The sequence below is a fragment of the Lolium perenne genome, chromosome 6, assembly GCF_019359855.2.
Source record: "Lolium perenne isolate Kyuss_39 chromosome 6, Kyuss_2.0, whole genome shotgun sequence".
Lineage (NCBI taxonomy): Eukaryota > Viridiplantae > Streptophyta > Magnoliopsida > Poales > Poaceae > Lolium > Lolium perenne.
The window spans coordinates 201,862,534-201,878,854 of record NC_067249.2 but is presented as its reverse complement, the minus strand read 5'-3'; the positions used below and the strand labels follow the sequence as shown (position 1 = coordinate 201,878,854).

Sequence of the window (16,321 nt, the reverse complement as noted above, 5' to 3'; positions counted from 1 at the left end):
CCACTTAAGGGAAACTTGCTGCTGTTCTACAAACCTCTGCTCTTGGAGGCCCAACACTGTCTACAAGAATAAAGGCTCCCGTAGACATCAGGGACTTAAGGCTTCCCCAGCCTACCGCTTGCCACCGACAGATACAAGTGTCTACGGTAAAGCGCATCCGTTGATGAACGAGAGGTGGAAACACTTTTGACTACTCCGTCCCACTCCGGATCTTATGGTTAACACGGGTATTACGGCACAAGAATCACTGGCGACATTTGTTGTTTAATCCTAGATGGATATAAACCCTTGCAATGGAACCTCCACCATATCAACACAATCCATGGTTCCATTGCCCACCACATAGTCATATTCATAGTTATGAAAGTAGTGGTTTTGGTTTTTTATGCAATAGTGATAATCATAGTACTTTGCAAGTAATTTGATAGAAATACTCAAATGACATGAGCAAGTGATGAACTTGCCTTTCTTGACTGCAAGATTATGCAGTCAAGGTCTTCGATACGCAATAACTCCAAATTCTGAAATAGCATCATCGTCCGATAAGGACGATGTTTAAAAGATTGGAAAGGATGCAATAATGCATAAGAATGAGATGCAATCGCTCTAAGCGTGACCAAACCCCGATGATTTAGGATCAGTGAGTTGTAATGATTAGTCCAGGGTGTGTTGCACTTTTAGAGTGATTCACAAACAAGGTTCTTATTCAGGGTTGTGTTGTTTTAGAATTATAAGCAGGTGGCAAAATGAATAGTAACAATCATACACAACCAGGAATAGTAGCTGTATAATAAGTAAAGAGCAGTTGTCAATTTTAAGTCCTATAATACATGGTTGATGATTACTTATTATATAATTCAAAAGAATAACTTTTGAAGAACATGTTCTTTGATGAAGAACAAGTATGATAATTAGGTTTGTGGGGTTCTATGGTTTTCTATGGTTCTAATTGCTTTCTGGAGTAAGTAGTAGATGGATCACAACCTAGTTGGATTCATCAACACCTAGGGCTTGTAAGGTTGAGTTAAGCCTAGGCATCCTAAGCAATTATTCATACAAGGTTGCTATCAAGGTTAATTTATCTGGCTGGTGATTGCTAGCTAGGGTTTATAGGTTCTTATAAGCAGGGTTGATGATGATTCTTTATTTACTTCAAAAGAATAACTTTTGAAGAACATACTTCTTAAGTAATAAGAAGTATTATAATTAAGGTTGAGGTTGTCTAGGGTTTGCTATTGGATTCACTAAGTAAAGAATGGTTGGCTCTTAGATGGGATGGTTCCTAAGTATCTCACACTAGTAGGGTTTAGTGGAGTATGGTATGTAATGCTAAACATTAGATATGATTGCTATTAGAATTCATCACGATGGTGTGATGCTAAGTAGGAATGATTAAGGTTGGTGTTTGAGTAATAGGATCTAGGGTTTACACTTGGCTCACCCTACTTGATTAACTAGGTAGGATAGGTATGCATACATGGAATACTGAATTATGGATGATAGGGCTCCTACATTTTATGTGAACATGGTAAGTATTTATTTGCTAATTATGGTTCTATGGATCAAAAGGAAAATATCATGATCACTTATCCTAACCTAGGGTTTAGGTTAGAAACAAATTAGGGTTCATATGAATAAATGGAGCTAGGTTGCCTAATGGTATTAGGGTTTTAAGGTCCCACATGAAATTATGGGTTCCTGGTTCTATTACTTATGAAATTAGGGTTTTCTAAATACCCTAAAGTTCTTGAATTAATAACTTCACTTTAAGGTTGAAGTTATTAATAACTTTGAAATAAAATTAATATTGGATTTGGCATTTTATTATTTTTAAATAATTAATAATTAAGATAATTATTAACTAGGGTTTAAATCCTTCTGATAATAATTTAATAAGTTAATAGTAAAGGAAACTTAATTTTAATGTTTTCCTTATTTACTTTCTGGTTTTTATTAAATTTAAAAGTTTTTCTTAATTATTGAATTTTATTTGAATTTAGAATTAAAATTAAAGGCTTAAATAACAAGTATTAAATAATTGAATTTTATTAAAAATAAAAATTCCATTTTATATTTTTATTGGATGGAGTTTTCTTTTCTAAGAATTTTAATATCTTATTTACATTTTTCTGACTTAAATTGAATTTTCTAGATTTGTTTGAAGTTGCAGCAATTTTTTGGATTTAAATTTAAACAGAATCTACTAAATGTACCCGGTGACTCTACCCACACAGTCACTGACTGGTGGGCCTTAGCCACGCTGGCTGCCACATGGTGCCGAGGTGGCAACCATGGGCTCTGCCGGCGGCCAGTGATCGACGGCGCCGGTGATTCTTAGTTACCGCGGGGGCATGTGCGCGTGCGTTGGAACGAGGACGACGAGGCGAATCTACTGGTGGCCGCGCCGCTCGAATTTGGTCACCGGAGCACGGCGAACAGTGAGGGTCAGCAGCGGCGGACGGTGGTCATACGGTGAGAGGTAAGCTATGGTGGATGCTGAAGGCTAATAATAGGTTGCCGAGAAGCGCATGCTCACCCTTCCTGCGTATTGCTTCGAATTGGCGAAGGAGATGGCCGGAGACGACGACATGGTCGACTTTTCCCTCGCAGAACCGCGGAGGGAAACGGTGAAATTACTCCACCACCGAGCTCCCCTTGACGCGCCCATTTACCAGGTGGACGAGGACATCGAGGCGCTCCTCCTGATCTCAACGGCGGCTCCAGGGGTGGCCGGAATCGGTGTGGCGTTGTGGTCTCCGGCGAGCTAGGGTTTCGGTGTTTTGGACGTTTGAGACAGAAAGAGGGGAAATTGAGGGTTTCTTCTCCATTTATACGCCCTCCGGCGTGTGCTGGTGGTCAGCAAAAACGGCGGCGACCGCAGGACGTGGAGTGTGCGTCGCGGTGGCGAGCTCCAGAGCGTCCAGAGAGGAAGACGAAGACCTCTTCCTCCCTCTCGTTCTTATCCGAGCGAAGGGGTAAATGGGTTGTGTGGGCTGCGACTTGGACCAGTGCTTGGTCTGTGGCTTGGGCTGCGGTGATGGGCTGCTGCGGCCAGGTAGTCTGGTAAGTCCACCCTTTTCCTTTCTTTATTTTGTTTTCTGTTTTTTTTATTGATTTAAATACTGTTTTGGATTCACCCATATTTTGTAAATTTGATTGATTGAATTCAAATAATATTCATTCCAGGCACTTAAAGATTATTGTTGTGTATTAATGAGTTTAATATGTACTAAAGCATTGGTTCCTTATTTACTATGGTTATTTGGATTTAAATATTCCTATGGACATGAATTTGAATATCATTTTGAAAGTATTCAAATTATTTTTCCAATGATATTTTTCTCACTTGATGATATGTAGGTTTTATTTGGTATTACTTTGCAAGAAACAATTTCATGGTAATATTTGTTACTAAATTGCAAATAATAAGGTGGCTTTAATGGCATGATTTCATGTACTAAAATGTGTCTAAGGATTTGACCTCTTATTTGGGAATGTTGTCACTTGTACATAAATTTTTGTGAGCACTTGCTTGTTAAGGTTTTGTAGATTTGATTATAACCAGATTTCAAAGGTGGTACTAGGATTAGATTTATTAACACCTTGAAGTACTTAGAGTAGATGTTACTCTGATCAGGGTTTGGTCTTGGTTATCATGATAAGTGGTTGATCACCACTTATGGGTTTTAATTATAAAATATAGCACAAGGTTATTCTTGAGTTCCATAATGAAGCATGAGCTTTAATTAGTGAACAATTATAGGGTTCTCATCATATTCACCAAATGGCAATTAGTTTGAATCTCAATTAGGGCTTGGTTTTATATTAGGATCATCATAGTGATAATTCAACTAGGGTTGAGATATAATTCTAGGTTATAGAGATGAAGTAACACCATATTGCATGTGCTAGGGTTAATCTCCCCTAACCATGATAAGATGGTTACTTGCTTAATATTTCAAGTGCTTCTCTAATTACTAAGGATTTGATAATTGGTTTTATCTTCTACCAATTAACTACTATTATTATCCTTAATTAATCATTTAAGTAACTACCTTGGTTATAGTTCTTTTTATAGTTAACTTTGGTCATATGGATCTATAGTTTCTCACCATTTAGAGTATAGAGTTTGACTCTAAATGTTTTCTTGTGGTTCTTAAGTGAAGAATAGGTGGAATGTAGATGTGGTAGAATTGTACTTATGATCATCATGTGGTCCACAAGTGAAGGTTGGGATATAAGCCTAAGGTTGCTTACTATTGATCTCCCTATAATTTCATGTGGTGAATGATATCTACTTATCTTATTAGGGTTAACTTATCCTCACATACCTTAAGAGCATGATCATGGATTAGGCATGATCAACTTGTTCTTAATATCTTTACCTCAAGTTCTTAGGGTTTATGATCATCACTCAATTTATAATGGTCAATGTTTGGCTTCCTAAGGTATCTCTCATTAAATTGGTTTCTCACTTCCATGATCAAGCATTGTCTTGATCAACTAGGGTATAGTACTTCTAATTTACCTTCTTGAATGGGACTACTATGATTGCCTCTGAAGTTTATATCCCAGGAGGATGCCTGAGATATTATGTTAGGGTTCTACTTAATTAATGGTGATATAATCATCTGGTTATAAAGATAGTTCTCCTCCCCAAGTCCAAGTGTTGCCTCATTAACTTGAGTGTAACACCATAACTTGAGCTCTCTTTCATAGGAATAGTTATTCAAGGGTTTATGGTGTATTCACAAGATCTCATTAGATAGTAAAGGTTAAGTCTCCACCTATATGCTTAGTTGGATTAGTTGCTACTTTACTTCATCAATTCATGGATATGATCTTACTCCATTTGGTATTGGCTAGCTCACCACTCCCAAATGATATGGTTTAACTCCTAATACTTTAGTTCAATGGTTGTCCTTTATTCTTAAATAGGTAAAGCTATGATTTGTATGATTGGTCTCTCTCATTTGGAAAGATCTTTAATACTAACCTAAGGTTAGTCTCCATAGAGAATGATGTGATCATCAATATCTATGTTTAATATAATTGGGTTCTCTCTCTAGAGATGGTCTGGAATAATATTCTAGGGTTTATGATAAGGATATGGATTAGTTTAAGACATGGAGAAGATAAGTGAAGAATAGTTTCTCCAATTATTGTTACTTGGTTTCCAATTCAATGGATGTTCATATGTTATGGCAAGGAGTACCATGTTGTGATCTTTAATAAGATCAAGTAGTTGATCATTGAGTAAAGTGTTGGTGTGTTGATTATTAGTTCCATTTGATCTAACCCCTTAGATCAAATCATCTCTTCCCAAAACAAGGTTTTCACAAAGTCACATTGAAGTTTATAGCGCTTGACTTGATGAGCTACTTCAATTCCACAAAGGTCAAGTGAAACTTCAGTTACTGTGACTGTTTTACTTTAAAGCGCGAAAATTCCCCAGATTTTTTATGCATGAATGCAATGCACACATCTGTTTCCTCTATTTTTGTAACCCCATTACCTGGGATATTACAATAACCTTTGTCGAGTAGAGCTTGTACTTGTTTCTGAATTTCCTTTGTCTCTTCGAGGTTCGTCCTATATGGCACCCTGTTGGGCAGCGAAGCGCTGGGGATCAAGTCGATTTGATGCTCAATACTACCCAATGGTGGCAATCCTGCGAGGACCTCCTCCGGAAACACATCGCTGAATTCCTGCAACACATTAGAAACACCAAGAGAAATAGGGGTCATGTCGTTAGAAACCAAAACCTCACCCTTGTACATGAGCATAAGAGGCATGGATGTAGGATCCTCACTAAATTCTCTCATATCTTCTTGGGTGGCTAATAAAACTAAGGAATTCACTCTCTCACTTTTTGTTATATCACTCACGGCATTACAATTCTCTCGCCTATCAATGGGTGCATCCTCCAAGTGTACATCAGTTTTCTGACGAGATTCATTGACAATTTGTTGTGGTGACATAGGCTGCAAGTTAATTTTCTTGCCCTTGAACTCCAAGTGATATGTATTGGCGTGGCCATTGTGTTGCACAGAACGGTCATAGAGCCATGGCCGACCCAATAGTAGATGACACACTGTCATAGGAACCACATCAAAATCAATGAAATCCTTATACGGTCCAATCTCAAAATCAACACGCACCATGTGGTTGACCTTCATCTCACCATTGTCACTTAACCACTAAATATAGTATGGATGCGGGTGCGGTAGATACTTCAATTTCAGCTTGGCACACAACTCCTTGCTTGCTAAATTGCGACAACTCCCACCATCAATAATAACCTTGCAAGATTTATCAGGACCAACTAGTGCCTTTGTTTGAAACAAATTGCAGCGTTGAGTAGATGCACTCGACTGCATATTAAGAGCACGCTATGACATAACAATAGTGCAAGCTTCAGACGGAAAAGCATCTACCATCACTGTCATAATCATCATCTTCTGGAGCATACGGATCAGCACCATCTCCAGTCTCATACTCATCATGGTCATTAATGATCATCACCTTTCGGTTAGGACAATCTCTTTTGAAGTGACCCTTTCCTCCACATGTATGAAAATTCATATCGCGGTTACGGGCCGTAGACATGCTAGAACCACTTGTACTAGCAACAGGTTCGGGCTTCTTTGTGTTTGACACATTGGAGACCGACTTGCTAGACGAAGTAGGAAAAGGTGTGGGGCGCGAAGATGGCGCCGGTGCCGTAGATGGAGGCGCCCTAGGCGTATAAAGCCCAGCTCCAGTAGCACGTCCTTTGACTTGCGCCTCATCAGCCAACTGTGCTTCAGCTTCTCTTGCATGATGTAACAACAGATTCATAGTAGTGTAACTTTGATAATGAACAATGCCTTTGATATTATACTTCAAACCATGTAGAAAATGTTGCATTGTCATCTCAAGTGACTCACGAACACGGCCACGCTGCATAAGCATATCCATCTCCATGTAATAAGCATCGACTGTCATAACACCTTGTCTCAAGAGGGTCAACTTATCATATATAGAGCGCAAATAATTAGTGGGAACGAAACGAGCTTGCATAATGTCCTTCATCTCATGCCATGTAAGAACTGGCAATTCATTATCTTCCTGACGAGCACGTGTAACTCCATCCCACCAACGCAATGCATAACCATCAAATTCTGAGGAAGCAAGCTTAACCTTCCTATATTCAGTATAGTCATGTAGGCGCCATAACTTCTCAATTTTCAGCTCCCAAGTGAGGTATTCTTCAACATCATAACCTCCTTCAAATTTGGGTATTGACAACTTTGGCTTACCCAAACCATCGTCTTGCGGTTGTGGAGGGACACGGCGAGCTCCGAGTTCAACAAAGCCACGCCCACAGCTACCACGTCCAGCACCACGACCAGCACCACGTGCTTCATCTTGAAGCTCAGCATCTTCATCTTCTTGTTGTTGTTGGATCAAATTCTCAATAGTTAGAGTCAATGCTTGAATATTGCGCCGAATATCCGTCATTTGTTCTTGCATTGCAGTGACGGTCTCATTAGTAGTATCCAGCTTCTTGGCAGCCTCCTGAACGGTCCCCTTTAGTTCTTCGTCCTGATCGCGGAATTCACGTCGCATCTCATTACGAAGAGCTTCATACTCCCTCCATGGCATCACATCAGTTGCATCCTTGTTTTTCTGGTTAACAATTTTTTCATCACCAGAAGACATGGTTAGTAGATTAGTGCACTAAAACAAATATATATGGTGGTACTCTCACAACTCACTCAAAACTGATAAGAAAAGGTAGTCTTACCGCTCCAAAGTGAATTGGTATTGCTTACCACTTGTAGTGACAACTAGTGCACGGATGTATTGAAGAGAATATCAAGGGTATAAGAACAATCACACGACAAAGTAGGATATATGTGGGGTTGTAGGTAGACTTCCTATTTGCACCAATACCAAGCTCTAGCGCTGACCGTAGACAACCAAAGATACTCACACAAGGCGATAAATGTGGCAATGCAACTATATGGGTGAAAAGGTTGCAATCACTCGAGAGACGCTAGCAAAGCTCAATGGGACAGGCACAAGATTGCTCAACTACAGGTGCAGTAAAGAAAACTTAGGCCTTCACTTGATTCTACTAGCACTTCACTTTTCTTTTTGGATTTTATTTTTATCACACGCAACACTTGTAGCTCTTTTTGCTTCTTTTTTATTTTCTCTTTTTTATGACACAACTCCTTGTGACACAGCCAATATATAATGCAAAGCACCAAAAACCCTAATGAGCAGCCTGTTGAGCTGTAAAACTAGTCTCTTATGGGGAAGTTCCTAGTCACTTATATCAAAAGGCTGTGGTTATGATTGGGAACAAGCAAACTGTATGATATGTGTACTCGGAGTAACAAGAACTGCAAACTAGATGATATCTAAAACACAAACCCTAACCATCTACTAGATGAAGGAAAAAGATACGCAAAAACAACAATAAAAAGCAACTAAAACTTGAAATTAGTGCAATCTAAGGCTATGGCAACCCTAACCCTAATATTGTTGGCTTTTTCTGGATAGGAAAACACTCACAACTCAACTATGGGGTGGATTGTGGATGGCTTACTGAGGAAACACTGAAATCTGATACCAAGATGATAAGGGGTGGCCCGATCTTCTCAGTAAGCGACGGGGTGGTGATGAACACATGATGGACACAACGGAGATACACAATGATGAAGTGGATGATAACTTGTATGACGCAACGAGTCTCTCGATTGGTCCCTGTCGCCAATGTAACAGCTCTCAACCCTGCAAGATATTCGCAACTCCACACACTTGCGCACGTAGCCGCCGACCACGAAGCGGTAAGTTGCAACCGTCTAATTCCCAATGGAACAATAGATCACACAAGACTTTCAGTAGCAAAACACCGAATCGATGCGGATTGGTGTAGAGATTCAATAGAGTTGCAAAGCAATCAACTATTAACTAGGGTTGATCTTAAACATGGTCTAAACCTAATTTGGGGGCGTCCTGGACACTTATATAGGGGTTCAGGATGATCAGGGTTCGAGAAAATACACATAACACAGACCCATATTGGGATCTGGTCGAGACAGACTCGGACACGGCCGGTCAGGGGTCCGGTCGACCGGGTCTGGGATCGGGTGGTCCGGTTTCAACCGTGCCAGGGACCGGGTGGTGACCGGGTGCGGAACGGGTGGCTCAGTACCCCCGCCCGGATGGCGCAAGCGCTGGATCCGGCGGGCGTCGGGCGCTCCCGGCGTGGAGTCCGGTTGGACCTGGCCTGGGACCGGGTCGGCCGGCGTGGCAGCCGGTTGGACCGGGCCTGGCACCGGCCTGGACAACTTCTTCTTCCTCCCTTGCGCATGCCTCCCGCTCCTCCCTTGCGCATCCATGGGTTGTCTTCATGTCCAGCTTCATGTCCAGCTCCATGTCCAGCTTCACGCCTAGCTGCTCCTCTCCTCCTCGTGCGATGCTTGCTCCCTCTTCGTACCTGATAATGCATAAGTAAAATGACTTAGGCAGTATAAAGTTCTGATCGATCAAAGTATCATTTAGGAACAAGTTCACATGTTGTTTGAGTAGCTTCGCACGAGCCCTTGTAATAGGTCCAATCCTGACTTCATTGGACTTGAGCTTCATAGCAGCATCGTCTTCATCTTGCAATGACAGAGGTAGTAGTGTAGTAAGGATGTCCTCATCACCCCTCTTGGAGTCACAAGTGTCCACTTGGCCAGAGCTTCTACTAGCAACAGAGAGGATGCAAGATCACAAATAACATATGACATGAATATATAATCAATCTCAACATATTATACAATATTCATCGGATCCCAGCAAACCAAACATATATGATTACATAAATATGATCTTGATCATGTAGGGCAGCTCACAAGATCGATACATGAAGCACAAAGTGGAGAAGACAACCATCTAGCTACTGCTATGGACCCATAGTCCAGGGATGAACTACTCACGCATCACTTCGTAGGCGGGCGTGGCGATGTAGATGCCTCCGCCGACGATTTCCCCCTCCGCCAGGGTGCCGGGAAGAGCTTCAGAACCCCCCGAGATAGGTTCTACGATGTCGGCCGCGACGGAACTTTTCGTGGATGGAGGCTCGGGTATCCAGAGTTTTCCTGAGAAGATGTATAAATAGGCGGAGGATTTAGGCCGGTGGGGCACCTGGTGGGTCCAGACCTACCCTAGGCGCGGGCCAGGTCCAGGTCACGCTTAGGGGTGGTTTGGGCGCCCTGCTGCACCTCCTCGACCCCCCCCCCCCCTCTGGACTTCATCTTCGTTTCGGTAAAATATTGACTTCGGATTTTGTTTCGTCGAATTTCGAGAATATTTCCTGTACAACTTTTCTGAAATACAAAAATAGCAAAAAAAGGGAACTGACACTATGGCATCTTGTTAATAGGTTAGTGTCGGAAATCATGTAAAAGTGCAACAAAGTGTAAAAGAAACATATATGAATTAGTGTAAAACAAGCATGGCGCATCAAATATTATAGATACGTTTCAGACGTATCAAGCCTCCAAACCTTCACAATCTTGTTAGGAGAAAATTCACAGCCCGGATGCTTCTGGACGATTTTGCCCACCTGGGGGTTTCCAAGAAACCCTAGAGAGCAGGTATCTCGAAGAATACAAGGGGGGAACAAGATTTGACTCGGTGGAACTATAGATCAAGACCTCCTCTAGCTTTTTCCCCGGAGGGATTTGAGTTTGGGTGGAGGAGGAGGGAGATATGAGGCTTTTGGTGTTTGCAACAATTGAGTATGAGAGAGAGCTCAAGAACAAAGTGTAGTGTAGTGCGTAACTGTTCTGAGGTAGGTGAAGGGATATTTATAGCTTTAGTTGAAATCCAACGGTTGGGGAAGTGTCTAGCTCAGCAGTGGGTCGAAGAGGCTGCTCTGCCGGGCCAGGCACCGGACTGGCCGGTGGTACACCCGGTGCGTGGCACCAGGCCTATGTCGGATGAGCGTCCACCCTTAGTGGAAGATGCTCCTGTGTGCATTGGCGTACGGGCCTGCCTACACCGGGCCGGTCGGTGCAGGAGCCGGTGCCGCCGGGCCAAGCGCCGGACCATTCGGCGAAACCGGGCGAGGGGACGGGCAGCCACCAGGCGAAATGTCTGGAGTTACTGGAAATGCTTCGGTGTGCACCGACGCCTCCACCGGCCCATGCCAGACTTCCCGGTGCCGCAACCGGTGCCGCCGGACTAGACACTGGCCAGGAGAGAAAAATATCCTTCCACTTTTTCATCGAAGTGGGGGCGGTCTCCCTTTATCTTCTTGTTCCATTGATACACGATTATGCTCGATGGACTAATACCTGAGAATAATCTTGTAGGCATGCATTAGTCCAATTACTCTAGCTACGGTGTCATTGTTACCAAAATAATGGATAAGGGTAAAATACCCTTACACTTGGTATTAGCTCGGCCATCCTCCAAGCCATAAAAAGGTTTAGACGGGAATTTTGGCGCTAAAAATCATATGAAATGTCGAAATGATAGGCTTGCGTGTGTTTTGGTTCCAATATATGGTGCTGCCCAATATTCACACAAACCAGAATTTTTATCTTAGTTAGTTTGCACGTGTGAAGAGGATCCACTTCCTATGTTTGTAGGAGGTGACTCGGTAGTGGAGATTTTGCTCTTTTGCAAAGAGAACAACCGGAGCTTGTGGTGGAGATTGCGAGTCGTGGGTGGCACGATTCGTCTCACAAATGGCTCCAATAAACCGGATTCGTTGCAATGCCAAGCTTGCAAGGTATGTTGTTTGGATGGCGTTGAGAGGTGAGACATTGCGATTTTTTTGATGTTGTGTAGGTATATTCAACTTTTCAACATATTGGCATACACATGGTTGCTAAGTGCGAAGATTTTAAGTGTTTCTACGAGTTGTTTGTCTCATGATGCAAATGTGTTCTCGAATGTGTACACTATTTCCAAATATTATGTTTTATGTTGCATATGTCTAACCTAATTAAACTTATTTATTGCATAGGATGTGGATTTCTTGCACCTACATGCTCAATTTTTTGTAGTGCTACTTATGTGCATTCTACATACGATGGAAAAAATCTAAATGATATTGTGTATGAACAAAATAAATGTTGCATATGGATTTTTTATGTTGCAATGCTCAGTCTCTTCACACCTCACATTTAAATGGCCCACGAAGCGGTCGACCTTCTCAGTCGGGCTGATGCCTTGCACCAACCTTTAATTTAACATGTATGATAGTTTCAACCATTTTCCGTCAAAATTAAATGGCAAGTTGAACAAGTTTTGATGGTTTTCTACGGCTTGACTAAAGTACTTTTATGCCACATGCTTATCATATGTTGTGAGAAGAAATCAAGATATTATAAATTAGTAGAACAATATGAAGATGTATTATGAAGACAGTGATCCCTTTTTTTTGCGGGTAAAACTAGATCTTTATTAGGCAGCAGGGATTACATCAGGTTCAGACAACAGCTCCTGAAGGACGACCTCAGGTCCTGAACCAAACCATATCCACGTTCTACTCTTCTGTCCTTGCCCAATTGGCAAGACAGTGATCCCTTCTGAAGCTGTATATTATACTTTTGCCTCTGGAAATGATATATTGAGGACAAGATTCGTGAATAATCTCTCTAAGGGGCTGGCTAATTCAAGTGCGGCATCAGACCTAGTCCGCTAATCCGCTAAAAATATAAAGATCTCATGTTAACCAATCCTTCATGTATAGTACCAGCGTAGAAGAAAATACGATCATTAAGCAACACCTGCGTGTAATTAGCAGCATTACATACGTAGACGATGCAGCACAAAGAACTGGATAGTGTATCCTAATTCCTAAGAATTGGACGTACTCCTAGACGTACGTACAGATTACAGAAGCATTGTAGTGCCAGTTCGTACACTTGCCAAGTTGCCATATGTATGTGGAGAGGCCGTTCCAAGTTGCCAATAGTGCCATTCTTTGTTCCGCGGCTCCAATCTATCTATATAAGTCAGGATTTTAGATCTGCAACTGCAACCAACCAGCTAAATCCAACCAACCTTGGCTCTAAGAGAGAAGAGCTGAAGCGAGGATCAAGCAGCCATGTCGTCTGTTACTCAACTACTGCTTCTCATGCTGTGCATCTGCCATTCTGCCATTGCTCGAGCAAGGCTGGATGATGCGCTGAAGGCTGAAGCCGTCTGTGCCCAGCCACAAGGTGCGTACACAGCATTATCCACATGCGATTTCTGATATTCAAGTTGTAATCGTCGTTGTTTGCAGTGAGTCCATCGTCGTCCAGTGGCGCCACGGTGCGGTTAAGCCACCGGTATGGCCCGTGCTCGCCGGCACCGTCCACTGACGAGCCAACCATCACGGAGCTGCTCCACAGCGACCAACTCCGAGCCAATTACGTCCAGCGGAAGTTCTCTGCTGGGAAGAACGGCACCGAGCCATCGGTCCTCACGGTGCCGACCACTTTGGGATCCGCCCTCGGCACGCTGCAGTACGTGATCACCGTCGGCATCGGCTCCCCGGTGGTGATCCAGACCATGATGGTCGACACCGCCAACGACGTGTCGTGGGTGTACTGTCGCTCCTCCAACGGGTCGACGCTCTTCGATCCCAGCAAGTACACCACCTACGCCCCGTTCTCCTGCACCGCCCCGGAGTGCACGCAGCTCGGCACCCGAGGCAACGGCTGCGCAAACTCCGAGTGCCAGTACAATGTCGACTACGCTGCGGTCGCCAACAGCACCGGAACGTACGGCTCCGACACTACGTCAGGTGCTAGAATTGCCGACACTTTCTTGCCGGCACTTCTCAAATGTGCCTGCATTTGTAATCTTTGCCGGCATTTTTTGGGTCTGTGCCAATAATTCTCATCGATTTCTCGGCAAATTTTCAAAAGTGCCGGCAATGCTCAGTATTACCGGCACTTTATCGAGTGCCTCCAGTCGTTTTCGTGGCAAATTTTCAAAAGTGCCGGCAATGCTCAGTATTACCGGCACTTTATCGATATGCCTCCAGATGTTTTCGTGGCAAATCTTCAAAAGTGCCGGCAATGCTCAGTATTACCGGCACTTTATCGATATGCCTCCAGATGTTTTCGTGGCAAATCTTCAAAAGTGCCGGCAATGCTCATTATAGGCATACATGTAACTGCCAGCAATTTCTTTCGCTGGCAAATCTTCAAAAGTGCCGGCAATGCATCACAGACATACAAAAGCATCACAGACATCACAGATATAGCAGTAAAGATGCATCACAGGCATCACAGATATAGCAGTAAGATGCATCACAGGCATTGCAGTAAGATGCATCACAGGCATCACAGGCATAGCATGTCAGGCATTACATACAAAAGCATGTCAGGCATTACATACAAAAGCATCACAGGCATCTTAAGTAGCATGCCCACTGGTAGGCATCAAAAGTAGTTCAGCAGTTCAGCACTTACTTCAGCAACTTAGACAACTAACAGTCCATAGCAACTAAGACAACTAATACTCCATAACTAACTGGATGACTCAGGGAAGTTGAGCACTTACTCTGATGACTCAGATGAATCAGAGTCATCACAGTCATCAGGTAGACTGTGGATCATCAGAGCAAGCTTACCTTTCATGTCAACGTAGAATTCAAAGATGCAGATGGCTCCTTCTTTGATCTCATAAGTATTCATAGCCTTTGACCAACCAGTTGCTATGATTGCATTCTTGGCCTTCTCCTTTGCCATCTTCATGGTCACTTTAAAGCGTGCATTGCTGTCGGTGTACTCTAGAGAAAGAGTAACAGCATTGCCAGGAGCATCGTCAATGAACCTTTTCAGGTACTTGGCAGTGAACTTCTTTCCAATATCCTGTCAACCATACAATGTATACAATCAGTTCCAATCAGCAACAGTAATAGCATTCTTATAGTACTCAACAGTAATGAAGGTTAGGTTTTGTATTTTTACCAGCTTGCATTTATTCTTTATCACTGCTGACTTGGTCATCCTGTAGATATAGTACTCAAATTCCTCTGTTGGAAAGTGGTTGCAGTGCTCATTAAGGAAATCGACTTGACCTTTTGTCAAGTACATGTCATTTCCAAACATGCAGTGCTCATCAAAGTCATGGCTCCCACTTACCAGTGGCCCTAGTTGTAACAAAGAGATATGTCATTGTTAAGTAATGGAAGCCTACATTAGTAAAAATAAATAAATAACCACATTGATGTTAACCAACATTGATGTTAACCCACATTAGACTAGAGATGATGTTAACCAACAGGAAGAAGAAGGAATCAATTGCAATTTCATACCTCTGAAGACCCCAAGGGATTGACAGTCACAGTCAGACTTGTCACACATGGTAGCGTCTGAGCTTGAAGAACCGGAGTACAAGCTTGGATCACTGTCAATTTCAATTGGATTGTCTTTTGTGGATCCCATCTAGAAGGTTGAAGTTATAATATTAATAGACAACTCAAATTAATATCAAAACAATATGAAGATAGATAGACAGTAATGCATATTAACTGAAGACAGTAGAGCAACTAGATGGTTGGGCTTCATTTGCATGTACTATTTTCTAAGGCTAGGAGCTAAACCAACAAGATAATAGGAGGAACTGATCCAGACATAATTAAACCACTTCAAACAGTTGCATATGTTTTTATACTTATTTGTCCTATGCTACTGCTTATGTATCTACATATCTCAATACAATTATCACCAGACATTATCACCAGACAATTGGTAAATAGAGACGGTTTCTATTGCCTTGTAACTCATCCAACAAAAGCAAATGCCATGTTAAACAAGTCATTATCACCAGACAATTGGTAAACAGAGACAGTTTCTGATAGTGATGCACATGCCATTACATGCAATCAAAGACCACCCAATGAAACCCTAGATAATTAAACCATCAGAAATCCTAGAAATTCTTCATAAGCAAGCATAATGGCTTTCATATGAACTATGATTCCCTATTATGCAAGCAGAGATAGGCAGCCAACAAGATTAAGCCAAGTGTGTGAGCAACCAGTTAGTAGCAAGGCTACTAAGGTAATGGATTTACCAACAACAGATAACCATCACTATCAGTAGGCATCAAAACTCAATCATCTGAACCTCACTATCCAGTAATGGATTCAGACTTTATATATTTCCAAAGTATCCATGGAAACATCAAATCATGCAAAGCAAAACACTTAAGCATCACTGCATATGCAGTTCATCAGTAATCCATTCATCCAGGATGGATTACATAACAAATCCATGCATGAATTATGCAAAGGTATCACTGTAAAGCAACAGGAACACATATTCAG

The 16,321-nt window shown here is 42.2% G+C and overlaps 2 protein-coding genes across 2 annotated transcripts; one reads left to right on the top strand and one right to left on the bottom strand.

Moving 5' to 3' along the window:
• The first annotated feature begins 12,983 nt into the window (after positions 1–12,983).
• On the top strand, positions 12,984–13,878 carry LOC127310106 (aspartyl protease family protein At5g10770-like). Its single transcript, XM_051340808.2, has 2 exons — positions 12,984–13,217; positions 13,283–13,878. The coding sequence occupies exons 1-2, from the start codon at positions 13,103–13,105 to the stop codon at positions 13,876–13,878; spliced, it is 711 nt and encodes a 236-aa protein (XP_051196768.1). The 5' UTR covers positions 12,984–13,102.
• Positions 13,879–14,377: 499 nt separating this feature from the next.
• On the bottom strand, positions 14,378–15,433 carry LOC127306384 (uncharacterized). The gene is made up of 3 exons (XM_051337008.2): positions 15,308–15,433; positions 14,961–15,142; positions 14,378–14,861 (listed from the first exon to the last, which is right to left on the bottom strand). Exons 1-3 carry the CDS (start codon positions 15,354–15,356, stop codon positions 14,547–14,549), a joined length of 546 nt encoding a protein of 181 aa, XP_051192968.1. The 5' UTR covers positions 15,357–15,433; the 3' UTR covers positions 14,378–14,546.
• Between the last annotated feature and the right edge of the window lie 888 nt (positions 15,434–16,321).